Source organism: Mastigoproctus giganteus, chromosome 7 (assembly GCF_048544385.1).
Source record: "Mastigoproctus giganteus isolate SK-2022 chromosome 7, ASM4854438v1, whole genome shotgun sequence".
NCBI classification, from domain to species: domain Eukaryota; kingdom Metazoa; phylum Arthropoda; class Arachnida; order Uropygi; family Thelyphonidae; genus Mastigoproctus; species Mastigoproctus giganteus.
This window is the reverse complement of record NC_143581.1, coordinates 122,421,741-122,449,276: the sequence shown is the minus strand read 5'-3', so window position 1 is coordinate 122,449,276 and position 27,536 is coordinate 122,421,741. Positions and strand designations below refer to the sequence as shown.

At 37.1% G+C, this 27,536-nt stretch overlaps 1 protein-coding gene across 2 annotated transcripts in view; it reads left to right on the top strand.

Annotated features, from left to right (window-relative positions):
- The window catches only part of LOC150083174 (E3 SUMO-protein ligase RanBP2-like), a 621,501-nt gene that overhangs the window by 153,380 nt on the left and 440,585 nt on the right, over positions 1-27,536 (top strand). For both annotated transcript variants that reach the window (XM_090377889.1, XM_090377888.1), the window contains exons 11-12: positions 2,696-2,867; positions 3,103-3,182. In XM_090377889.1, the coding sequence (XP_090234015.1) occupies positions 2,696-2,867; positions 3,103-3,182 (252 nt within the window). The remainder of the gene's footprint in view (positions 1-2,695; positions 2,868-3,102; positions 3,183-27,536) is intronic.

The window sequence follows — 27,536 nt, the reverse complement described above, 5'->3', positions numbered from 1 at the left end:
TTTGTAATCTGAGCAAGAGGAAGAATCCCATCAGTATCGAGCCCGCTCAATCCATTCGCCTGATACACCTTAATCAGATTGCCTGCAGGTGTCTATTCTCCAGAAGCTGCAATTTGCAGAACTTAAACCTTTCTTTATAGCAGCACCCCTTTGTTCCCTTCACCAGTCTTGTTGTCCTTCTCTGTACTTGTTCTAGCAACTCTACATCCTTCCTAAAATGAAGCTTCCAGACCTGTATGCAGTATTCAAGGTATGACCTGACCATTGCCTTATACAAGGGAATAATTACCTCATTTTCTTTGCTCACAAAATTCCTGTATATCATTGACAAGCCTGTCTGTACTACTCAGAAAGCTTCATATCTGACTGCACAATTACGCCCAGGTCTCTTTCATTCTCCACTATCTGACTAACACCACCCAGTTGGTACATTTCTCTGGGGTTACTGCTCCCCAAATGCAGTACTTTGCATTTGTCAATGTTAAACTTCAGTTGCCACTTCTCAGCCGATCTACCCGACTTTCCCAAATCCTGTTGCAGCAGCATACTGTCATTACTTTTATTCACACAAGATGAATAACCATGTAATTCTTCTCTTATAACTAATGAGAATTATGTTCCAAATAGGAACCACTTTGTTGTCTTGCTTGATAAATATCTGTTTCATATGTATTAGTAGCTTTGTTTGGAGTTGTTTATCTGATAAGTTCAGGAGATCCCACTGAGTTATTACACCTTGGCAAGTATTCAGTATAAACTTAAGAAAAATGTCTAAAGCTAAACAAAAACAGTCATTTAACTAAATTGGTTTATATAAAGCAATTTAGTATGGGGTGATTTGCTTGGCAGTGAGAAATGCTTGGCATCTGGGACCTCTACAGTTACCATCTCCTTTCTTCTTTTTTGGATGATTAATGGATAGCACCTTGGGAAATTCTTTCTCTTCTCATAATGAGGAACTTCTCATTCTAAGACTTTATGTATTATAAAAGAAGTAGTGAGGTAGAGGCCAAGATGTAGGGTAAATGCAGGTCACTGTATTGCTGGGGGCTGCTTCCTTCTCCACTAAACGAGTAATAAGCAGTATTCTGAAATTCAGATGTTTCAGAACATCTGAACTTCTCTCCCTTCCACACAAGTATTGCATACAAAGGAAAAACAATATTTGTGCATAAAGTTTCATATGAAGATCCATTGGAAACAAGTTAAGAACTACAGTCTCCTATACAGACAACAGGCAAGTAATATGAAAGAAATTTGTTTCCTAATGGCAACCCTACCGGCTGCTGAAAACAAGGTATACAAGATTATGCCTGTAATTGAACATTGCCAGTCAGTATGTGCAGGAACTGTAAAGAGAAAAGTGTTTGATAAGTTGCCTACCAGGGGATGAAATGTTCCCAGGTTGGCTAAGAATTATTGATTTACTATATGAGAAATTGTAGATGAACTATAAATCTTCCTCTGATTATCCAAGCATTTTGACCTTGGCATCTGACAGATCTTAGCAAATTTTTTCCTGGATCATTTAGTGATGACCAAATGGATCATTGTCAAGAACTGTGCAAGGAACTGAAAAGAAGGATGGAAATGGATCCTAATTTCACCAATTGTACTTTTATGGGAGATAAAAGACAAATGTTTGTCTGCGAACCAGAAACAAAATTCTAGTCCAAAACTGGATAGCTTGATAGTTTATCAGTGGCGTCCTCTGAGTGGTGATTTCTTGCTCAGTCCGTCCCACTTAGGGGCGCCTCCATAGCCAGGTGGGAAGGAGCAGTAGTGCGTATCACATGCTTCTTGATTAGACCGGGGTTTGAGCCCGTCACCACCAAATACGGAAGATGCGGAAAGGTCAGGGAATGACCACCGCATATCCCCGGCAATATGGCCTTAGTTGCTAATGCTCCAAAAAAAAAACAGCAACAACAACAGTAGTCCCACTTAGATTTGATGATTGGATTTGTAAAAGAAATTTAGTGCTGTTATGGTTGTAAATATAAAATAATGATATAAAAGTATCAGTAAACTTATGGTTTCCAGTCCACGTGGGGCATAAGTGTCTATATATTTTTGATATGTATTCATACATTTTTATCTTAATGAGTATTTGCAACATATTGTTATTTCTAACTATATTAAAATCTTTAGCATTTTTAAATTTTCAATTTTACATGAAAAAAATTAGAATTACATTTAATAATTATTGCAGTCTATTAGTAAAAAAGGTCAAGCAATGGTATGCTGCAAGCGTTATTAAAAAAGAAAAAACAACTCATTTTGGAAATAAAAAGAAAGAAAGAAAATTGGAATTTTTGTCCCCACAGCCTATTATTATTACTGTTTGCTAAAATGCCTGATATGTAATGCACTGCACTACATACCTCACCTAACTTGTTTATGATTGTGGGCACACTGACCTCTGGGATAAACAAAAATCATTTCATGGTGCTGTTAGCAGTAGTAGTAGTCCCAATTGGAGTCTTTGACAGTAGTGATGTAGGTTAGCATTTCAAATACTGGAAAGAAAATTTGAATCTTTATCTTTTAAGTTAGAATTTCTGCTTGCATTGTAACACTTGGAAGATGATCAAACACTGAACTGAAAGTATTCTAGATATACTAAGCTGGCATTATTTAGTAATAAAGTATTTTTTTTAATTTTTAAGAATATTGCATTTTGCCTTATATATAGGATCAAGGTAACTGGAAGGAAGCTTGTCGTATAGGCTCTGCTTTGTTTCTTCTGTCTTATTCTTTTAAACCAAGCAGCCTTCTGCAAGAAGCATGGTTCATCAAAATGGATGACAAGGAAAAGATATTCACAGAGTTTTTCTATCAAGGAAACCTTCGTAGCAGTTATGCTGGTAAGGTATTTTACAAATCTAAAATAAATTTGAGAAATTCAGAAATACTATGTATGTGCATGCATGTTAAAAAGAGAGGGTGGAGAGGGGGACAAGTTATAGCAGCTTTTTGGGTTTTCTATTTTTTTCATTTTGAAATTGAGCAGTGTCATTTTCATGCACACAATATTGGCAGTTCCTTAGGCAGTATGCCAATTTGCATTATAAACTGTGATATATATCTTTATATTTATAGGTCATGTGATTATATCCCTGTGTAGAGAAGACAGAGGAAAATGGCTTCAAAGAATTCGACAAGATGTTTGTCTTTCTCAGGTAAATGATCCATTGGATATTTTGATAGTTATTTTTATTTCATTTCATTCATTTTTTTCCTTTTAAGATAGCTATTAACACTTGTCAACTTTCAAAAGCAGAAAATTTTTAATACAGATTTACTTTTAGTAGGAAGAAGTGGAAAGGTGAAAAAAGTTTAAATATTCATTTTAATGAGAATTATCATATGATTATTAGGACTAATCATTATTTTGCATTAATAGATATGAGTAGAGAAACTTAAAAATGATTAGTAATATTGATTATTTAATTGCTGTTACTTAAGGTTGATAAAATTGCTATCAGATATTTAATATTATAGCTTCCACATGAAAGATAAGCACATTTGGAAAACATATGAATGCTGAGTGAATTAATAATGAAAATAGCAATAAGAGCTTAATTGATCTGCTTAGTTACATGGCATTGAAGTGGAAATGAAGTTTAAAATAAGTTAAAATAAATAAATACGGAATTGTTAAAACCTGTAATGGTCAAGGAAGAAGTAGTGCACTACCTCGTCATTTATAAAATATTAATACGAGAACAAGGTTGAAGCCAGTAGTCACAATGAGTGACTTTCATGTAAAACATCTTTGGTTGGCAATCATAGGAGAAAAGGAATTGTGTATTTAAAGAATTCCTATGTTCCCATAATGCATTTCGAGACATGTGGGAACCTTACGTGCGTAAGGTTCCAGACCGGTGAAAGGTTGGCTGGCAGTTTCGTGTTTAGAAAGTTAAATTTAGTGTTATGGTGACACCATTCTGTGACAAGTGCCTCGTGTTGGAAGATCTTGTAACTAGATCCTAATTTAATAATTTCAATGGCTGAATCGATTAGGGAATTGTGGTTGTGAGAGTGTACATGTTGTGTAAATTAGGTGCTGGCTGGATTAGTTCTGAAGCTGTTATGATGGTAATAAGCACGTGTATTGGAAGTTTTTGTGGTGTCGTATTTTGCGGTAGTGCTCCCGATGCAGCATGTGTTACAACCGGATTGACATTTAATTAAATATATAACATTGTTGATGTCACTCATTGGATATTCGTGTGTCTCTTTATATGTATTAAACATGATCCCTAATTTATTGTACAAAGAAAATATTAATGTTATGTCTGTATTAGCAAACACTTGGCTAAGCTGTCTGGCAAGTCTGCAGTGGTAGGGGAGGACAATGCATGTGTTCTGTTTGGTGCTATGATTATGTGGTTATTGACATTATTTCTTGCAACAGAAATTGTGTGTTGGATTAGATGTGAAGGGTATTTCATGGCTATGAATTTCTTTGTAAGATATTGTAGTTCGGTGGATAAATCGTCCTGTGAAGAAGTGAACTTAATGGCTTTGTAGATTTGATTGTAGAGAACGGACTTTTTTGTACTGAGTTTTTATTATTATTTATTAAATTCAATACAATACACAAAAGATTAAAATATACCCTTGAAATAGAAACTGACAATAAAATCACTTCCTTAACCTCACAATATATAAAATGGCCACCAGACTAGGAACCAAAATGTATAGAAAAGATACACACACAGGAAAATATTTGCATTTTCAATTGCATCACCCACTCAGTACAAAAAAGTCTGTTCTCTACAATCAATCAGCCGACTGGGCTAGCCAGGTGGGTAAAGTACCTGCCTGGCAACCCAAAGGTCGTGGGTTCGAATCCTGCCTCGGGCTTGGATCAGAGTACTGCAAAAACCTTGGGAGGTGCATTATGAGCACAGAAGCCGATGCGCCAACAACTAACTAGGGGAAAAAAAAAAAAAAAATCTACAATGCCATTGTTTAGTTCTTCACAGCAGGCGCCTCTGTAGCCAGGTGGGCAGGAGCAGCAGTGCGTAGCACATGCTTCTTGATTAGACCAGGGTTCAAGCCTGTGGCCACCAAATACAGAGAATGAGGAAAGGTCAGGGAATGACCACGGCATATCCCCGGAGCAATATGGCCTTAGTTGCTAATGCTCCTAAAAAAAACAAATAACAACAACCATCACAAATTCAAAAACAGAAACTCTTTTCAGCTTTAAAAATTTGGAACTTTTCCTCATACCCAAACTGGAAAATACTTCATCTGAAATGGTGCTTTAGATATGATCATATTCTAAGTGAGAATTGGCCAATGAAATCAGACTGCAAAATCTCCTTTCTGAATGGAGAATGAATATCAATTGTATCTCTGAAAAAGTATAACCTCTGAGCCTTCTTCAATGTCATTTACCTTTATGGTGTAAGCAGTTTTCATTGCTCACCTTATAGCACATCTTCCTTTCATAGCACTGGAAATGATGTTAGATTCCAGGAATACATGGTTGGATAAGTATAACTGAGCATTCAGTATGTCGGGAGGGTTCCCAGGCTATCTGATTTCAAAACTGTTCCAGTAATCTGTAGTGTATTTATTTCCAATAATGTTGATTGCATATAAGCTCAACACTACAGATTATTTCTAATATATGCAATGTAGTATATGCAATCAACATCAACTTTTCCCTACCTTAATATGTAGTGAATTCTTTGATTCTATAACTGCTCTTTATAGAAATGATAGTATCGTGCAAAGAAATGACAGTGCTGTGTCATTTATTTACAGAAATGACATTACTCTGCTTCTGATATGATTTATCATATCAGAAGCAGAGTAAGCAAGTAAAGAACTATATGGACTAAGTCAAGATATAATGATATGATCCTCACTCATATGGATACTTGTGTTAGTGAGTAAACTTGTCGATATACATATAAATCCCTAATGGAGAAGTATAAAATTTTCAGTTTTCTTTCTTTCATGTATTTCAAACTCCTGTAGAGAAAGGAGTAGACAAATATGGAGAAATTTATGGAAGCAGCAGGCATATAATAAACTGTAAAGAATAAAACCTGATTTATGAGATTCAGGTTTAGACAAAATAGCTAGGAAGAAGTCATTTTCATGAGATTTGGCATTGTAGTATTTATGAGTGGCACTTAAAAAAAGCTCTTAGAAAATTTTCCCATTTCTTCACTTTTCTAAAAAAATTAAACTGTGAAAGGAGGTGAGAGGGAATCCAGTTTCTTTAATTTTTAATTGTTGGTATGATTTGCCTTGGTTGGCAGTCACACTGTAAACCTGCAGTTACAATTTTCAGCTTGTTAGAGAAAGGAGAAAAGTGAAAACTGCAGTTACAGTTTTGAGCTTGTTGGAGAATGGAGAAAAGCTGAAAACTGCAGTTACAGCTTGTTACAATTAGTCCAATGAACTAATAAAGTTCATTGGACTAATTGTAAAAAGTAACTGTGTTCAGACTAATTACAATAGCTAATATGCAGACCTAATTAAAGCAAAATAATTAGACAGTCATTTTTTAGTGACTAACTTGAATTCTTTAATGTGGGGGGGAGCAAATTATTATTTTTAATGAAAGAAACCTTTCAGAAAATTTAAAAGCTTTTAGAACTGCTGGATAAAAGAAAAACATTAGACTAGAATCTCTTCCATCTATATGACAGCTTAGTTATCATGATACATCATCTGCCATTAATTTGTAGAGGTCTGTGTTTAATTTCCTTTTTTCGAGGCTTGTGTTTAAGGCTTGAAGAATTTCTCAAGTCTTCAATCAAGGATTTAAACACAGCATTAAAGTTTACTTGACCAGTTATAGAAAGTAACTGTGTCCAGACTTAATTTCAGCAGAAATATGTGACACTGTTAATTGAGTAAAATGCCACCTTTACTGACCATCTTCATTTCCTTATAGTAGCACTGTGCTGTTGTAAATTGGTCAAGGCAATAACTTTCTGCAGTTACTCAGGTGAGTTGTATTATTTGGTATTCTGGAGAGAGAAGGCTTTCTAATATGTCGGCCTCCCCTTCCCTTCTTTCCAGAAATACAAGAGACAGCATATTAGCATATTGGAATTAAAATGCTGAAGTTTCCACAAAGCCCTCTTTGCCTTGAATGCTCTTAGTTTTTCTTCCTTCATCATGTACTTATCTGCTGCAAAGCAATATAGATTCATCCAGTCCTCTTTGCACTCTTCCTTCTTACTTATTTGCATCTACTCAAAGCAAAACTAAACCATTGCATTGGGAGAATTGTTGCTGCTTTGCAATTTGTAGTTTTTTTTTTTTAAACATGTATATGTTTATATGAGAGCTTGAAGGACAGGGTGGATGCACTCAAAGGATTTAAATTGAGGGTCCCATCAAGCTCTCAGCTTGATGGGACCCTCACTTGAACATCAAGCAACACAGCGGCAAACCCCAAGGCAGAATGCGGTGGTCCCAAAGGAACTAGTTGTTGTAGGTGACTCTATTGTCAGAGAAATGGGGAACATATTGTGCAAAAAGGATAAATGGAACAGGACCAGGGTATGTCTACCATGGGCAAAGGTTGTAGAGCTTGATGACGTTGTAGAGCAGATATCATCTTTTAAGGGCACAAAGGGTGATATTGTTGTACATGTTGGCACTGATGATATTAAGAGTAGGACACTGGCGGAATTACTTAACAAGTAGTTTTTGAGAACGAGAATAGCCTGTGCGGATGTACATTTTTACCGCTCCTGGAACAGTGAAGTTTTTTCTGATTTATTTTCTGTTTTATTAGCTTAAATTGGCATATTAACTTATTTTCTAGAGTAGTTTTATATTCTTATTTACGATACTTAGATTAAAGTAACTTAGATAGAGATTTTGTAGGTATTACTTAGTATCGGAAAGGGTATCAAATCCACGTGTTTACTGTTCGTAAATAGCCGCCATTGCTACGCGATACAAAAAAGTACAAGTCAATGCTGAAAAAAAGCCACGAGTTAGGGTTGATTTTGAAAGTGTCTGCAATTCTGCCCAGACACGATAGGAGGGAGTATATGATGAGAACCTTGTCGATCAATTCAGCCCTGGAGAGTTTGTGCAAGGCTCAAGGGGTAGAATTTTTCTCAGCCTGGTCTGTGCTTGTTAACAGGAGAGGCTACTTCTACAGGGATGGGATACACTTAAATAGAAAGGGTGCAAGAATATTTGCATATTTGCTGATGCTATAGAAGCAGAGTTATATGGGTCGGAAAACTGCAAGTTGGGGGCAGGGGTAATTAGACTAATAGATTAACAGTAGCCACTGGCAGAGGTAAAAGTGATTCTTGCACTACTTCTATTGAAATGAAATTGAGCAGCAGCCTGGAAAGCAAGGCAATGGGGATTTCCTGGACTGCTGGGGAGTCATAGTGGAACAAGTAAATACTTCGGCTGTGTTAGGGTAACTAAGAGTAGAAACAGGTGCATGTACACCAATGCTAGGAGTATAGTTAATAAATTCAATGAGCTTGAAGTGCTAGTCAAGACATCAAAGGCAGGTATTGTTGGGATATCAAAGACTTGGTGTCACACAGACATAAGCAGTGCAGAACTGGAATTTGGGGAATACAATGTGTACAGAAAGGATAGACAGGACAGAAAGGGAGGACGGGTTATGCTGTTAGTTAAGAAACACATAAAATCTAAGGAAGTGCATCCAATTGATGTTGGTGGACAGTGCAATGTCGAGTCTGTTTGGTGTGACATAAGCACTGGGAAAGGAAAAACGAGAGTAGGTGTGTGTTATAGGCCAAATGAATCTGATGTGTATAATGAGCAATTGTGCAGAGAAATAGAGGGCCAGTAAATCAGTGTCTTATAATGGGGGATTTTAATTTCCCAGAGATTGACTGGAATTTGTGGGTTGGTCACACACACACACACACACACACACACACACACACACACACACACACACACACACACACACACACACACACACACACACTAGCAAGGCTTTTGTGGATTTATTGGATGATTGTTTTCTACAGCAGCATGTAAGAGAGACAACTAGAGGGAGTAATACACTTGATCTGATTATCAGTAGTGATTATTCATGCATCAAGAATCTGCAGATAAAGGAACCACTAGGTGGCAGTGATAACAGTGTGCTGAAGTGGGATTTACTCAAAGAGGTAACTGCCATCAAGGTTAAAGGGAATGGTTTTTGCTTTCGTGAAGGTGACTACGGTGGTCTGAGACAGTATTTAAATTCTATACAGTGGGACCAACTGAAGATGTTACCAACAGCAAATTCAAAATGGGAAGCATTCAAAGAACTTATCTTGGAAGCTACTAGGCTTTTGAAAATTGAAAACTCCCTCCCATGCAACTTCACACCCACTAGAAGAGTGTCACATTTTCAATAAAAGAAATAAAATGAAGATAGTGAATTATTCCAAGAGCATTGTATTTCTTATGTGATGTGGATACGGAATGATAAGTAATAAATAATTTAACTCAAAAATAGCAATCGCTATGGCTATACTATTTATAATTTAAATAACCAAATGTAAGAAATGAAATGCAAATTTATGTTGACTGTTTCATTAAACAGGTCTAAACCAAAGTTGCAAATAAACTTTAAAAACCCAATTGTAATAAACAGAATTAACATAAAATAAATAACTCAATTATGATAAAGTTCATTAAGTAAACCAAATGATGGAATACATTAAAACATAATAAAGAGAGTGATGGGTGGTCACAAGCATATTTTGCTCTCCATCACAGATTGTGATGGGGGAGCAAAAGTGATTTCTTTTTAGTAACTTTGCTACAAAAACAAATGTGGTTATATCTCAGAGGATGCTGAAGAAAAAAGAACGCTTATTATACTACCAAATTAATGTTATTGTAATTAACAGTTAGGGTTGTACCTAGGAAGATGTGATTCTTTTATCTGAGCACCGAAATGCCATTTATTGTGAAATTAAAATAAAATCAAAGTGTTGCTCACCTTAAGTAATGCAAATGCATGGCTTCTTGCCCAAGGAGAAACACTCTGACACCCACCAAATCCTAAATAAATGAAATAAGTGCCACATCCTAAATAAATGAAACGAATTTAATTAGTGGGGTAAATAATCATCATTTCTTCAGGGAATGCATGCTGACGTTCTGTGAAGTGGCATATGTTATTTTGAGTTTAGTTATTTGTTACTTTGAGGGAACTGCAATGCTTGTCAATAAAATATTTTATTTTTAATAATCAAGTATGTACAAAACATTACTGTTGCATATGGCGAGCCAGAACTGTGTTGGTATGTTCCAGTCCAGCCTAAACCTTGGCTGTTTTTCATTCTTGACCCTTTTGTATATCAACATCTGTTGACATTTTGCTTGACAGCAGTTGGCAACTGAAATACAATACTCATGAAATTCAAGAGCACTGATGCTTCCTGATAAAGTTATGCCTGTGGAGTCCCTACTTTCAATTCATTTCATTTATTGTGGATGTGGCTCTTATCCTTGGGTAGGGAGTCATGCATTTGCACTGCTAGAGATGAGTGCCATCTTGGTTTATTTTATTTATTTTTTATTTTAATTGAAATTTTAGGGTGTATCGATTTGATGAATTAGTTTGTGGTGGTATAATAAGTGTTCTTTTAATACAGTATCTCAGAAATAATCACATTTCCTTGTGGTAAAGTTACTTTTGATGCAGATATAATCTGCATCAAAAGTAACATCTATTCTGTAATGTCAAGTCAACAGGAACAGTGACACTGGTATCAACAATTTTCCATAGAAAATATTCACGTATCTAGAGCCTTATTGTCATTTATATTGGTATGGAGAAGCTTATTTCTTGGTTTGGCATTTGTCACTCATTTAGTGACGAGTGGATTTTAGTCCATCATAGACTATAAGAATCCCTGAACTCTTTCTAATTAGGCTGTATTTAACCAATCTCAGTTGGAGGGAGTAGGGGCATTTTACTCCCACTTCCTATTTTGAGTTATTCCAGATTTTTTTCAGGCTGCATAACATGCAAATGAAAGAAAAGCCTATGAATACACACACTGTATAGATCAGGGGTGGGCAACAGCCGGCCCGCGACGATGTTGAATCCGGTCCCCTCCGTAAATGCATAAATATTGAAAATCCATACCTAACTACACTTGCTACACTCGCCGTAAACGTTCGGCTTAATCGGTTCAATCGGAAATCATGGCCAGTACAGCAGTAAGCAGTGTGCAGTTAACCAGGTGATTCTACGCAGCGTCAAAGAGTATTATTTCCTAATTATTATTGTAGCATCGATCGAACGAAGTTCCTTTGGGTTTGACTTCTTATTGAAAAAAATAATATTGGTGCAAGGTATTTTATAAGTCAGTTTATGCCTTTTCTAATTATTACAATTTTTAATTTAATATAATTTATAGCCCATAAAATGAGCCAATTAAAAAAAAAGAAAAATTGGTGCCAAATGCCACATTTTCAATGATAATTGGACATTCAAATATTTAATTGCAAATATAGACGATAAAGCTGTTTGTTTAGTTTGTAACGAAACTATTTCCGTTTTTAAAGAATATAATCTAAAAAGGCATTTTTCAACAAAACATTTCGTAAAATATAAGCTATTTTCACCGGAACAAATGAAAATTGAAGCAGAAAATTTAAAATGTGGTTTGCGCAAGCAACAAAATACTTTGAAAATTTTGTCAAATACAGATAGAGCTCTGACAAAAGCTAGTTACATTGTTGCACATAAGGTTGCAAAACAATGTAAATCATTTTCTGATGGGGAATTTGTGAAGGAATGCTTGATAGATATTGCTGAATTATTATGCCCTGATAAAAAAACTGACGTTTGAAAAAATTTCTCTGTCACGAAGAACTCTTGTGAGACGAATTGATAATATTTCAAGTAATTTATGTGATCAATTAAAATTAAAATTGGAAGATTGTACTTACCATGCACTGGCTTTAGATGAGTCATGTGACATTACCGATACGAGTCAGCTTTTAATATTTATTCGAGGTATAAATCATAGATTTGAAATCACGGAGGAATTACTTTCTGCATATCCTATGAAAGACACAGCGACTGGTGAAGATTTTTTTTATAGCTCTTCAAGAAGCTTTGCAAAAACATAATATAAAGTGGGACAAAAATGTCAACATCACAACCGATGGGTGTCCTAGTTTGACAGGAAAAAACATTGAATTATTAAAAAGAATAAGCGACGAAATAAAGCGTATTCCAAGAAAATAAATAATTTTCTTACATTGTATAATTCATCAAGAAACCCTTTGCAAAAGAGTTCTAAAACTGAAGCATGTTATATCGGTCATAACAAAAGTAGTTAATTTTATTCGTGGAAGAGCTTTAAACCACCGGCAATTCATAACATTTTTGAAAGAAATTGAATGTGATTTTACTGATATTCTTTACAGTACAGACATAAGATGGCTTAGTCTTGCAAAAGTGTTAAAACGATTTCATGATTTATTGGATGAAATTGTAAACTTCTTAAATGCTAAGGACAAGCTGAATGAATTTTGTGAATTAAAAGATGAACAATGGCTAAACGACTTTTTCTTCTCCATTGATTTGTTTTCGCATCAAAATGATTTAAATTTATTATTACAAGGGAAAGGACTATTTATTTTTGATATGTATACAAATGTCACATCGTTTACGAGAAAACTCAAGTTATTTTCGCAACAATTCCAAAATAAACAGTTAACTCACTTTCCAATATTACAAAAAAGAAAAAAAAAACTTGAAATGTGCTGATTTTAAGAAATACGAGGCTATTATAAGTGACTTATTTAATGAATTTACAAGAAGATTTGATGATTTTCAGAAAATTTCTAAAGATCTATCTTTAGTAAGCCTACCATTTAATTTTAATGTCAATGATGCACCACCTTGTATCCAGTTGGAACTGATAAATTTACAATCAAATTTAATATTAAAGAATCAATTTGCTGAAAATACAATAACGGACTTTTATGCCTCGTTAAATCCAGAAATGTTTAAAAATATTCTGGATAATGCACAGAAATATTTGGCATTCTTTGGATTGACATACCTATGTGAACATGCATTTTCTTTAATGAAAAATACAAAGAGCAAAATTAGATCAAGAATAATGGATGAAAATTTAGGAGCAGTTCTACGAATAGCTAGTAGTGAACTGAATCCCAATTTTTATGAAATCATAAATCAGGAACGTTCCAAATGTAATCCCTCACATTAAAGTTTTTGTTTTCTGCATTTACTTTGTTATCATAATAATAAAAATGTTTATTCCAAATTGTAGTTCTTATCTGTACCTATCTATAATCGACTCCTATTTAAATATTGTATTTACATTTTTTTAAAATACATTAATAATTTGGTAATTCAAGTAATATAACATTTTTTAGGTTCTGATTTTTTTGTTAAATCGTTCAATCTATTCCAGCCCGCGTCATGATACGAAAATTTCATTTGGCCCGCTGATGAAAAAAGTTGCCCACCCCTGGTATAGATGTAATACACAATGGTGTAATATGGCTTAAGTTCCTGATGCCCTGAAGGTCACTAGCATTGGCCATTCCCTGGGAAGCTGTATATTTTAATATCATTTATATCATTTGGTCATGGCATCATCACCATCATTAATAAAACTCCCAAAACCTGTGCTACCTAAGCCAAAGCTCATCCTCACTTAATAACACGAATTTGGAACTCTGATCTTTAGCAGCAACTTTCCACATGAACAATTCATGCCTAGGAAGCCACTTTTCTGCTCTTATCCCGAGGAGGTGAATCTCTTCTTTCTAAGAGTGATAAAAGAACTCCAGAACTTTAAACTCAAACGTTAACATCACCTTAATAGCTTTAAAATCTGTGCATTCAAGCAACTTTACAATTCAACTCTAAATTCTAAAATGAATGAACTTGCGAAGTCCAGGAAGGCACCATACATCTCTATTTACAAAGAGCTCCTGCCAGCTGTAGAAATCAGTGCCGATTCTACTATTCATTTGCACCCTCAAATCTTCATATACAGTGCAATCATTCATGATGTATTCCGTCGTGAATATGCCCACTTCGGCACCTAACTCCACTAATCTTCTCTTCAGACAATGCCCCAAAACAGAACTGTCCCATCTCATTTGCCACTTCTGCTTCAATTCCTGTCAAAATCTCTTTCTTTTGACTCTTATATCACATCACCCTTTCCATATATCCTTGTATCATCAATAAAAGATCTAACTCCCATTATCTCTTGTCTAGTGTTCAATTTAGTGGCATACTCTAACACCTTTTGAGCTATTAGCATTAGCATTAGTAGAGGCATATGATGCAAGAAAGCAAGCTTATTCAGCATCAGCCAAAAAAAAAAAAAAAAAACACACCACTCCCATTTCACCCCTCCGTTCGTTCGAAATACCTGTCCAGTTGAGCCTTAAATTTGTTTAGGCTATCAACTTCAACAACATCTAGAGGTTCTCTACCTGAGATCACATGTAGAGCTTCACTGGAAACAGTTCTGCAGGCATGTGTCATTCCCAAGGTGCAAATCGCTGTGCTGCCACGAGACTTCTGCGCTCACGACTATTCTCAATTCTGTATCCCCATACTCCACTCCCATGTACAATAGTGGGTAAGCACACACATTTGTAAAGGAGATTAAGGGACCTTCCCTTGACCCTCCCCCCATTTCACCCTCACTATTTTCTTCAATTTCATATAAATTAATCTCATTTTTTCCTTAATATGCCGAGCATGGGGAAGAAAAGTCAAGCGTTCATCAATAATTATTCCCAGGTACTTGACCACGAGTGCATATTAAATTGAACTTGATAGTTGCTTTACTGATGGATGTCTTCCTTCACTTAACTGCCCTTTAAGGATAATCATGCAGTCTTATTAGTAGAAACCTCCAGCTTGTGCTTCCCAACCCAGCTCTCCACTTGTGTCATTGCTGCCCAAGCTCTGTCTTCCAGCTGCTTCCTTGATCGCCCAAACACCAACAGCATTGCCATCGACATAAGCGACTGGGTCGTAGCCAGACCACTGCTCTTTAAGGAGCTGCCCATTACCACATTCCAGCAATACACTCCCACAGTGGATCCCTGGGGAGCTTCTCTATTCTATGCAGATTTTTACTTATCTTTGTTTATTTAGTTACTATTGTTACCCTTCCATCTGAAAAGTAACTCCTAAAGACCCCATACAGAGCACCCCATCTTTCTAACCCTTTCAAAGACACTTTGCCACCAGAGTATCAAATGCCCCCCATAAAGTCAATAAAAATACCCAGGGCATAATTCTCAGGGATCTCATATCCATTTTGCACTACTTTATAAATAGCATCTTCGGTTGACCTTCCCCCTCGGAAGCCATGCTGATTAGGACTATTCACCTTCTTATTCTCATAACTTTTATTTATCTGATTCATGATCATCCTCTCAAAATTTTGCCCAACCTGGCAACAGAGCAATAGGTCTATATGAAGAGAGACTCTTCACATCTTTATCAGGCCCTTTAATTAGCACTTTTATATAAGCCTCCTTCCATAAAGAGGAAACTACTTTCTCTCTAAGACAGTGGTTTTACATTTCTTGCCCATATCGTAAACCAACTCTGTTTACAACTTCTGGCAATAAACCATCATTGCCAGGGCCTTCTGACTCAGTCTTTTCTAATGCTACCTTCAACTCATCCATCGAGAAGTCCTCCTCAGTTCCCTCTTCACCATAATCTTCATTCAATTTCCTTATTCTTCGCCGTAATTCGCCCTCATTTTGTACCCGGTCAACAAGAAACAAGGAAGAGAGCAGGTTAGGTTACTCGCTGAGGACTCCCACCACAAGTCTTCACTCCATCTCTTTCTGCTATGTGATATACACCATCAACCTTCATCTTATCAAAAGCCATTTTGTAGGCTATACCCCAAATATCATTTTTCATCTTTTCTTGAACAAATTTTTGCGAAGTCTCCCTTTTCTCTTTTTGTATCAACACAGTGTACTGTTTCCTCTTGTTAACCTATCTTTCTCTCAAAATTTCTATCTTATTCTCCAATCTCAATCTTCTTGCATTCTGGCAAGCCCTCTGCAAGCACATCACTCCCCTCCTTGCCTCTGTTAATCTAACATTCTACCATGGAACACATGTTTTTATAGGGTCGGCACCTCTTCATGGAGCCGGCAGAAGTCAGATACAAAATCTCGGCAATGACTCTAGACCTTTGCACTGCCAAGCTGCCATCCAACTTTTGTCTGTTCAATCTTATTAACCTATCAACTTCATCGTCAAATCTATTCTAGTTCATTAACCCAATTGACCACCTTTCATTAACTTCCACATTTCCCCCTGTCTCAATGGCACAACGGTGGTTAACTGTTGAACCGATTAACCAGCCCTCCTATTTCTTCCAATTTTTAATCTTATTCCATATCGACTCCATTACTATTGTAAGATCGATATTTGATTCTCCCTGAATCGTGGAGAATGTTGAGGGCTGATCCAACCTATTGACCACATTCCACCACTTAGTCATAAAGAATTATTCTAATAACTTCCCTCTTGTATTTGTCTCATAACTTCCTTGTGTCATGGAATTCGAATTAGAATCCATTCCTACGACTGTCCATTGACCTGCTAACACTTCACTTACTCGTTGAAGATACTCAATATAAGAGGTCAAATCATCTCTGAGCAGACAATAGAGACTGATGAGATAAAGTCGCCCTAGTGAACAATTAATCTCCACACAATATTTGTGAATAACAAATCTCACCTACCTTGGTAACAATCATATTTCTATTACGAACAACGATAGCCACCTGACAGCAATCACCATATTGACTGATTTTATCTGTTATCTGTTTACCTTGGGCTTTACTGTTTACCACTTATGGCTCCTGCAGAAGCAAAACATCACCATCCACCTGATCCATTTTCTGACTAATTGACATTTTCTGACCTGAATTGTTACATTATAGGCCCTCTGATCATTAATCTGAAGTACCTTGAGTGTCCCAGTATTAATATCCTTCTTATCCATTATTCTATTCCTGTATTGATCCTGTGCCTTTTATATGCGGTACATTCTTTACTCCTTATTGAGTGATTATGGTCAAGACCTTTTCATTTGAGGCACCTCCGTAGCCAGGTGGGAAGGAGCAGCAGTGCATAGCACACACTTCTTGATTAAACCGGCGTTCGAGCCCGTCACGACCAAATACGGAGGATGCGGAAAGATCAGAGAATGACCACCGCATATCCCGGAGCAATATGCCTTAGTTGCTAATGCTCCTAAAACAAAACAAATAACAATAACCTCTTCATTTGCAATTTATACATACAGGTTTCTCATGCTTTTTCAAGCAATATTTGTAGAGGTGACCCTCACCTCCCTAGTGGCCACATGTTCTACCTTTGCACCGATGTGCAATATGTCTATATGATTAAGAATTTGTAACATTTGGGATGCTTCCGTAGCTAGGTGGGAAGGAGCAGCAGTGCTTCTTGATTAGACCGGGGTTCGAGCCCATCACCACCAAATATGGAGGATGCGGAAAGGTCAGGGAATGATCACCGCATATTCCCGGAGCAATATGGCCTTAGTTGCTAATGCTCCTAAAAAAAAACCAAATAACAGCAATAACAATGTAACATTTGGGACTAGGATTATATCCCTATAGGATGACCACTGACAGTATATTCTCCCTTTTGTAACTAAAATGTCTTGCATTCTTTTATCAACCTCACATATCTAGTTTCTAACGATCCTCCCATTTACATTAGTCACACTTCTTATCAAAACTTAACCTCCTGTAAAGTATAACCTTCCTCCTGAAGATTTTTCTCCCACAATTCTTTCAACAATTACTCTTTTTGTATTTCTTGTTGAACTTCATAAATTTGGACCAATTTTCTTAGGTAATTCAACTCTCAAGCCTAGTTCTTTCAGTTTCTCATTCTCCTATAAATGCTTAATATCTATTTCTGAATCAACTTCCAGCAAGACGCGTCTATCCCTAATCTTTCGCATTCTTTTCACCTTCATCCTCTCTAATTCTGGTTTCACTTCTCTCTGTAACTTCTTTTCAACATCCTCACTAGGCTTTATCTCTCTATATTTGCTTTCACTAACACAACACTAGTGTCCTTTTCCAGCTTCTTTGCTTTCTCTACAATTGCTCCTGTACTTAAGGTAGATGCATATGAAGCAAATTACTGATCCTGCTCCCTTGCTAATGCATGACAGTCTCCAATTTTAGATATCAAAACTTTATTCCTCAACATAAAGTTTTATTGCTTTATCCCCTAACACATCCCACATAACAAGAATAGAATTCATTGCAGCATGTGTTACTTTATTTGTGTCACAGAAGAGAAACACTTGAAAATCAATCCTCACTTTTCTTATATCTTTAAATTCAACCCACACATTATATCAGTCCTTTCATCATTAATGTCAGATGTGTCAGTTGAACTAATGAGACTTGTGGCAGAAAAGAAAAATGCATGGAACGCATATAAATTATCAGGAGACACAGGTGCCTATGGTAGATATAAGCTAGTCTGTAATCAAGTCACAAAGGATGTTAGGCAAGTAAAGGCAGATTATGAGAAATCTTTGTCAAGGAGTGCAAAGAAAAACAGTCAAGACTTAATTATGTAAACTCTACAAGGAAGGGTATGAATCAGATTGGTCCACTTGACATTGATGGTTCAATTGTAGATGAACCTGCAGAGGTAGCTGACAAACTGAATGAGTATTTTGCATCTGCATTCACACATAAGGAAGTCACACATGTAGGTAAGTGGAGGCCAGAAGCTTATCAAACTGGCAGGGAGCTAAATGATTTTTTTATAACTGAAAGCAAAGTGGAGAAGAAATTGTTAAAATTGAACATAGGAAAGGCACTTGAGGTGGATGGGATATATCCAGTTATACAAAAGGAAGCAATAAAGGAAGTAAGTAAACCCTTAGCCATAATTATGAAAGCTTCCTTGAACTCAGGGGAGGTCCCCATTGACTGGAGATATGCAAATGTATTCCCAACCGCAAAGGGGATCAAAAGGTGACACGAGTAATTACAGACCTGTTAGTTTAGCTGCTGTTCCAGGGAAAATAATGGAGTCTGGTTAAAGAAGCAATGCAAGATCATCTGCACAAGACTGCAGGTATATTTGATTGGATACTACGATGTGGTCACAAAAGAACTGGATGCAAAAAATAATTTTGATGTCATATACTTGGATTTTAGGAAAGCTTTTGATACTCTTGCAAATGGAAGACTACTGTACAAATTGGAGCAGTATGGCATTAAGGGCTACAATTTGCTACAATGGATAAATGGGAAGAAGACAGAGTGTTAATCAATGGACACTGCTCTTCGTGGACTAATGTTATTAGTGTAGACCCCAGGGTTCGGTGTTGGGCCCATTGTTGTTTTCTGTATTTATCAGTGATATTGATGAAGGTATGTCAGGGTTAATGCCTAAGTTTGCAGATGATATGAAGGTTGGCAGGGTTGTGAAAGACAATAATGATAGTATACTACTGCAATAGGATCTGGAAAAGTTGAGCAGATGGGCTGAAAGAGCTGGCAACTGAAGTTTAACATTGACAAATGTAAAGTACTGCATATGCGTAGCAGTAAGCCCAGATTATTGTATCAAAATGGTGGTACTGCACTCAGGGTAGTAGAGAATGACAAGGTACTGGGGTTAATTGAGCAGTCAGATACGAGGTTTTCTGAGCAGTGCAGACAGGCTACAAGAGGAGCTCATGGTGTCTTGTCAATGATATACAGGAATTTTGCTAGCAGCGATAAGGAGGTGATTGTTCCCTTGTACTACATACCTTGAGTACTACATACATATCTGGAGGCCTCATATTTGGAAGGACATAGAGCTGCTGGAACAAGTACAGAGAAGGGCAACAAGATTGATGATTGGAACAAAGGGTTGCTGTTACCAAGAAAGGCTTAAGTTCTGCAAAATTTGGGATCTGGAGAGTAGGCACCTGCGAGGTGATCTAATTGAGATGTATAAGGTCTTGAATGGTTTGAGCAAGCTCAATGCTTTTGGGATTCTTCCTCCTTTCTCAGATTACTCTCCTGGGGGACATAAATTGAGAAAGACAATTGTAGAATAGAGGTGGAAAAATTTGCCTTTAGCCAGCTGGTGGTTGTTAGTTGGAACAAAGTTCCATGTGTTGTAGTGGAGGTCAACAACTTAAATAAGTTCAAGGCAGAACTAGACAAACCTTTGGAGTGAATGGATGAGTGAAATGGGATGGTTTTTTTTTTTTGGCTGATGCTGCTTTCTTATATATTTCTTATATAAGCTTGCTTTGTTGCATCATATGCCTCTACTAATGCTCATCTCCTGTGTTAATACTGGAGGCTCAGCTTCAACAGGGATTCAACTCCTTTCCTAGCCCTCTTCATTGCTTGCTTCCCCTTCCCTTTTTGATTGGTTACTTGCTCATCCACTCTTTCCAGTCTTACCACTTCTTCTTTTAACTGGATATCCTCCTTAACTTTTCCATTGTTCTCTACTTCTACTTCTTGCACTTCCATCCTAGTTCATTTCACAAATATATGTGGTCTCAATTCTAATCTCAATGATGTCCATTTCCACTTGCAGTCGGCCAAACCCCATGTACTTTTTCTGACAGAATCTCAGTTACCGGTTGATTCAACTACTGCTCATTTCAGTTGCCCAAATTATTCACTGTATGATTCCTTTTGCCTCAAAGGTGGTACTTGTGCATATGTCCGTTCCGATATTACCTATCAGAGACTTGGTAATCTGAAATCTTTTCGATCTTCTCTAGCTTAAAATCTCTTTACCTCAATTGTGTCAAATTCATCTGTTGTCTCTACCATTCTCCCAACTCCACTAATCACTTGGAGCTCTTTTACTTCCTCTCTTTGCAACTCGACTTTCTCCAGTCCAACTTTCCTAACAGTGAGGTAATTTTCCTTGGTGATTTTAATGTTCACAACTCCAGCTGTTTTCCATTTTCTAGTCACACCGACCTGGTTGGTCGAGATGTTGAGGCTTTTGCAATTACTAATGACCTTGCACAGATTGTTTATTTACCTACAAGAATACTAGACAATCCTAACCACAAAGCCAACACAATTGGTCATTTTCTCACAAACAACCCTTTTAAGTACACGGTCAAAGTGAGTGGTCCTTTAGGCACCTAAGATCACAACTTGGTGATTGTCTCTTCTCCAATGGAACCTTTATCTCATGGCTGTTCCCAACCTCATATTGTTTGCGATTACAAGAGTGCAAAATTGGATGACCGTCAAGATTTCTTTTCTTTATTTCCTTGGTCGGACTACTGTTTCAAAATTTCTGATGTCAACGTATGCTCAGATCATGTCAGTGAAATTATTCTTGTTGGAATGGAATCCTTTATTCCACACTGCATTTTAAAATCTCGTCATTTATCTAAACCTTGGTTTTCTAATAAATGTGCTAAAGCTGTTCCAGGGAAGAACGTTGCATATCGTAATTGGCTTGTTTCCAATTCTTCACTTTCATGTTCTGCCAACACCAAAGCTCGCAACAATTGTAAAGCAGTTATTAATCAGTCCAAACTACATTTTGAACAGGTTAAGGGTATAAAATTTGTTTCTTGCTCTAATGGTAGCCGAACATTCTGGTCTCTTGCCAAAGCTATTGGCCGCACCTTTTGCCCATCTCTTCTCGAACCTCTGTCCAAACCAGATGGTTCTGTTGTCACTTCAGCCAAGGATAAAGCTGACCTGCTAGCATCTAATTTTTCTTCCAGCTCATGTATTAATGATCTTGGTAAAACACCTCCCACCATTCCCAACATGCTCCATTCAATACCTCTTGTGGTCTTCCGCCAAAAGGATGTCAGAAGGATTTTGATGAATCTTGATGCTAAGAAAGCTCCAGGTCCCGATGGTATTTGTCCACTTGTTCTCAAAACCTGTGCTCCCGAACTTACTCCTGTTCTTTGCAACCTTTTTTCACTTTCTTATTCCAAAGGTGTTTTTCCTTCTGCTTGGAAATTTGCTCATATCCAGCCAGTTCCTAAAAAGGGTGACAAATCCCTCCTATCTGATTATCGTCCCATTGCAATTACTTCTACTCTTTCTAAACTAATGGAGAAATCAATTAACTGCCAACTCTTAAACTACCTAGAAACCTTTTGTCTGATCAATGATCGCCAGTATGGATTCCGTGTCGATCCACTGGTGATATTCTGGTTTATGTTACCCATTTATGGGCAAATTCAATGGAAAAGTTTGGTGAAACACAAGCAGCCGCCCTTGACATCTCAAAGGCTTTCGATCGTGTTTAGCATAAGGGTCTTCTAAACAAGCGTCCATCCTATGGTTTGCCAACTATTTTTAGTAATTGGTTATCCAGTTTTCTCTCTGATCGCTCACTGAGGGTGATGGTAGATGGCTCTCTGTCTTCTAACTTTTCCCATAATGCTGGTGTCCCCCAAGGTTCAGTTCTTTCCCCCACTCTTTTCCTCTTGTATATTAATGACCTGCTTCCATTGACTGGAAATCCTATTCATAGTTTTGCCGATGATAGAACATTGCATTCCACTTTCCATTTTGGGAAACCTTGCCCTGCTCAATCAGCTATAACTTCTCGAATATCCGCTACCAATTCCTGCCGATATCCAGGTTGTTGTTGTTGTTTTTTGGTTTTTAGGAGCATTAGCACCTATGTCCTTATTGCTCTGGGGATATGCGGTGGTCATTCCCTGACCTTTCTGCATCCTCTGTATTTGGTGGTCACAGGCTCGATCCCTAGTCTAATCAAGAAGCGTGTGCTACCCACTGCTGCTTCTGCCCACCTGGCTAGGGAGGCACCCAATCTCCAGGTAATTCTCCAGTGGGGCAAAGACAACTTAGTTGATTTCAGTCCTTCTAAAACTCAGTCTTGTCTTATCTCTCGCAAAATAAGTATTCTGCTGCTATGTTTATCTTTGGTGACACTCCGATTTCTAGGCAAAATGATATATCTGTTTTGGGGATTTCCCTGACTTCTAATCTCTCTTGGCACAAGCACATTACAAATATTGCTTCCTCTGCATCTAAAAAACTTGGTTTTCTCTTTTGCTCTCGGTGTTACTTTTCTTTCAATCAGCTGTTCACTCTGTACAAATCGCAAATCCACCATACCATGGAATATTGTTCCCACATTTGGGGCAGTGCCCCCAAAACCTGTCTCAGGCTTCTAGATTCCATTCACCAGAGGGCAGTTAGGTTAATTTATGACTCCTCTTTAACCGAGTCTCTCCACATCTCTGTCTCATAGATGTACTGTTTCTGCTTTGCTGCATGTCTTTTCTGCAGATTCTTCCATGGGCACTATTCTTCTGAATTGGCTTCTTTTATAATTCCCGCTCTCTCTTTCAAAACAGTCCGAACACATGCTGCCATCAGCCAACATCCATTTACTGTCCAACTTGAAACTCACAGAACCAACTTTTCGTCTTCCTCGTTTGTTCATTGAACTGCCTTTTTCTGGAACAGCCTACCTTCATACGTATTTCCTGAAACTTAGTCTACAGAAGTTCAAGTCTAATGTCAACAAATATCTTCCTTCGTCTTCACAACCTCCAACCCAAACATGGTACTGAGTACTATAGGTTCTAATACCTCTCGTGTTTGGGGTTTTCATAAAAAAAAAAAAAAAAAAAAATCGCCTCTGTCAATGGACCTTCTGACTCAGGCAAGGCCTCTTCCTCAGTCCCTCTATCCAACATGATGATAGGGATGAAGCCACACACCAAGAAATAAAGGGCATGGAACTTCTCACAATAAGTCCTTTTCAGGATCTGTAGAACTATTCAAAATTTAAAAATATAAAAAGTTAAAACACTTTCTTCAAAGCACAGTCAAAACGGGTTGCCTCAACGAGTGAGACACGTTAAGGTATTCAGCCTCAACCTAAATATAAATCACAAGTTGATTCAACTTCAACAAATTTTAACTCCAAACACTGAAAATAAGGCGCCTCCGTAGCCAGGTGGGAAGGAGCAGCAGTGCGCAGCACACGCTTCTTGATTAGACCGGGGTTCGAGCCCGTCACCACCAAATACGGGGGATGCGGAAAGGTCAAGGAATGACCACCGCATATCCCGGAGCAATATGGCCTTAGTTGCTAATGCTCCTAAAAACCATCAAAACAAAAAAAAAAAAAAAAACACTGGAAATAAGTCCACCTCAGTATGAACACACAAGTCTCTCTGTCATATCAATCAGCGGCTCCACTCAGCCAACCAGGTCATGTCAAGTGGAAATGGTGGTTATGTCAAGAGGAAAAAATTTACCTTCATTTGGTATAGGAGTGTTGGCTAGTAATATATTTCTGATGTATACCAGGGGGCTTGGGTAATTCGGCTGGGTGACTGGTTTAGCTGATTGACACTATATGCCTTCAGTGATCTGAAGGCATATAAAATCTACAATTGCATAAATTTTATTGATGAACTCATAGCTGAATATAAGAACTTCAGCTACAAGTATGTTAAAATTTGAAAGGATAATGAATGAAAGTGAAATACATTTTGTTAACAGGTAAATATTTTTATATTTATCATCTTTCTAATATTTGTACATGTGTGCACACATATGCATGGTAGAGTTTTGTTTTATTAATCAGTGTTATCTAATTTGTGTTATCACTTTTATCTAATTTGTGTTATCAGTGTTATCTAATTTGCTTGAGTAGGAATCGGTGTTATCTAATTTAATTGAGTAGGAAATTAAGTGTATTTTTAAGGCAAACTGTGACACTTATGGGCAAATAACCTAATTCATTCTATATTAGGCAATGTTTATAACTCACTTTGGAGCATCTTATGATGCCCGAAGTTCAGAAAAGAACCACTCAATTTCAGATATTTATGATTTAATTTTTCATAAAGTGGCATGAATTTGAAGAGAAATACAGTGGGGGGTAATTCGTTCCATAAAACCCATTGTATGTTGAAAATATTGTAAGTTGAAACCAATAATACAATGATTTCCTGTAATTCCTTCCCCAACAACACATAAAATAGTTATTTCTTACATGTTAAAAATTAGTGATAAAAACAGTCATAAAACATTTAAAAAAAAAAACAAAAAAAAAAAAAAAAAACCCAAATTAGCATTTACCTTTGACTTGAAATGCAGAGCTGATGAAATCAATGGTAGCATAGTGTGGTGGTGGTGGTGGTGGTACTCTATATCAAGTGTCAGGTGTCTTTTCAGTTTTTTTGTTGCTACTAGTAAAGAAACTGTCCAAAGTGGACTGTTTTTTATTACTTTTTTGTAGCTTTATGAAGTAAGAAATGACTTCGTCCTCCGTTTCGCACACCATGAGTTCAGTGTTTTCAATGTCAGGGGTGTTTTTATCACTTCTCTTAAATGCTCACAACAAGAAATGACAGTCTTCAACTCTTCAGCTGACAACACTTTTTGGGTGTCTCTTTCTTCCTCTCCAGTGTCACTCTCTGTAATTTTCTCCAACCCTTGTAGCTCCTCTCGTGTTAGCTCACCCCATGAGCATCAATAATATCCTCTTTGCCAACTTTCAGACCCATTCATTTTTCAAGAGTGACAATATCATTTGTCAAAGCACCATCTTCATCTCCGTCAACGTTATGGACAATTAAAGGCCAGATGTTTTTCACGGCCGAATTTAAGCACCTGGTGGAAATATCATTGCAAGAACTTTCAATCAGCCTCACACAGTCCAGCATGTTGAACTTTGACCTCCAAAAATCTTTGAGGGTGACAGAATTTTCACCAGAGGTCGGTGCAAAGCAACTTGCGAACATTTTTGCAGTGTAGGTTTTCTTGAAGTTTGCAATCACTTCCTGGTCCATTCGTTGAAGAAGAAGAATGGTGTTGGGTAGCAAAAATTTGACTTGAACACAGTCAAATTGTGCTTCAAGAGATTGAACAATAGCCTACCGCATTATCCAGCAGGAGCAGGAGCAGTTCCTTCACAGGAAGCTCTTTTTCTCAAGATTACTTTTCACTGAAGGACAGAAAACTTCAATCTCCCATTCATTGAAGGACAGAAAACTTCAAGCTCCCATTCATTGAAGACATATCCCATAACCCAGGCCCTCTTGTTACTGCACCAAAATGCTCCCAACATGCCTTTGTCAACCTTTTGTTGTTTAAATACTCTGGGGGTATTAGAGTGATACACAAGCAAAGGTTTCAGCATAAAATCCAAGAGGCATTGGCACCCAACAGGAGAGTGAGCCTATCTTTCATAGCTTTATTCCCAAGTAAACTAGCCTCATCTTCAGTGATGTACATTCTCCTGGGCATTCACTTCCAGAAGAGGCTGGTTTCATCAGTGTCAAAAACCTGGTGGCTAAGATAATCCTCCTGATAAAAAAAAAACTATTGGAATTCAATTTTAAAGGACTCACCTGCTTTTTTTATCAGTACTGGATACCTCCCCATGCCTTTTCAACACTTGATATTTGCCCGTTTTTTAAAGTGCTCAGACCAGCTTCTGCTGGCTTTAAAATCTTCAAAGCACACAGCATTGCCACTGGTTGATGGAGCTTTAAGTTTCAGATCATCATAGATCTGAAATAATCGTACGAGTGATGTTCTGCCACGCGTTGAAGAATAACATTGAACAATAAAAAAGATGCTAATTGGTTGAGAACAATCGTACAAGTGATATTCCGTGCAACACACATCTGAAAATTTCCACCCATGTATCATTCCAGCTATATCGGAAAGTTATAAGTACCTGCAAATATCATCAGTCCTTAAAATAAATGATCATATGGAAGGTATATCGGTTCCTGAGAATATCGGATATCGATGTCATTGTAAGTCGAAGCCCCTCTGTATATAGCAAGTTGAGCAGTTTGGGTGCCTGAGGGCCTGTTGTAGACAGTGTTCTTAATAATAAACATAGTCTAATTTCCTTTTACACTTGGAGCAATGAAACAATTTATTATTCCTAAACAATTACTATTTAATTATTTAATAACCTAATTCTGTTTATTTTGTTTTATTTATTTACTTCTTTAGGTATTAATTAGATTTTAAACATGGCTTTTTTTCTTTAAGGCTGCTGACTAGTAGAGATGGAAAGTTATATGATCTCAGAAACCTTGAGCAATTCATTTTCTTCTTTCATGGCTGTTATTTTTCTGATTATTAGTTCTGCTTCTCTCCTTCCCCTGCATTCTGTACATGAAATTGACAGTTCGATTGAAGTATTAGTTTCTTCATATGCTTAATTTCCACTGACCAAGGTCCAGTCAGCACTGAAACAGCTTTCTAGGAGTTGCGAAAATTTCCCCTAAGTTTTATAATATTCATCCTTCAGCAGTCAGGTTGCTTTTGGTTTTCCTCTGTTATTGGGGGAGGTTGGTCTTGAACCTGAGGCTTAATATCCATGGTATTAACTTGTGAGGTTATGTTTAATGCTTAATGTAGCTGTGCATTACACATTAAAAATAATGTATGTTGTGTACAGCTTTCACAAGTTTCATAAAGAAATT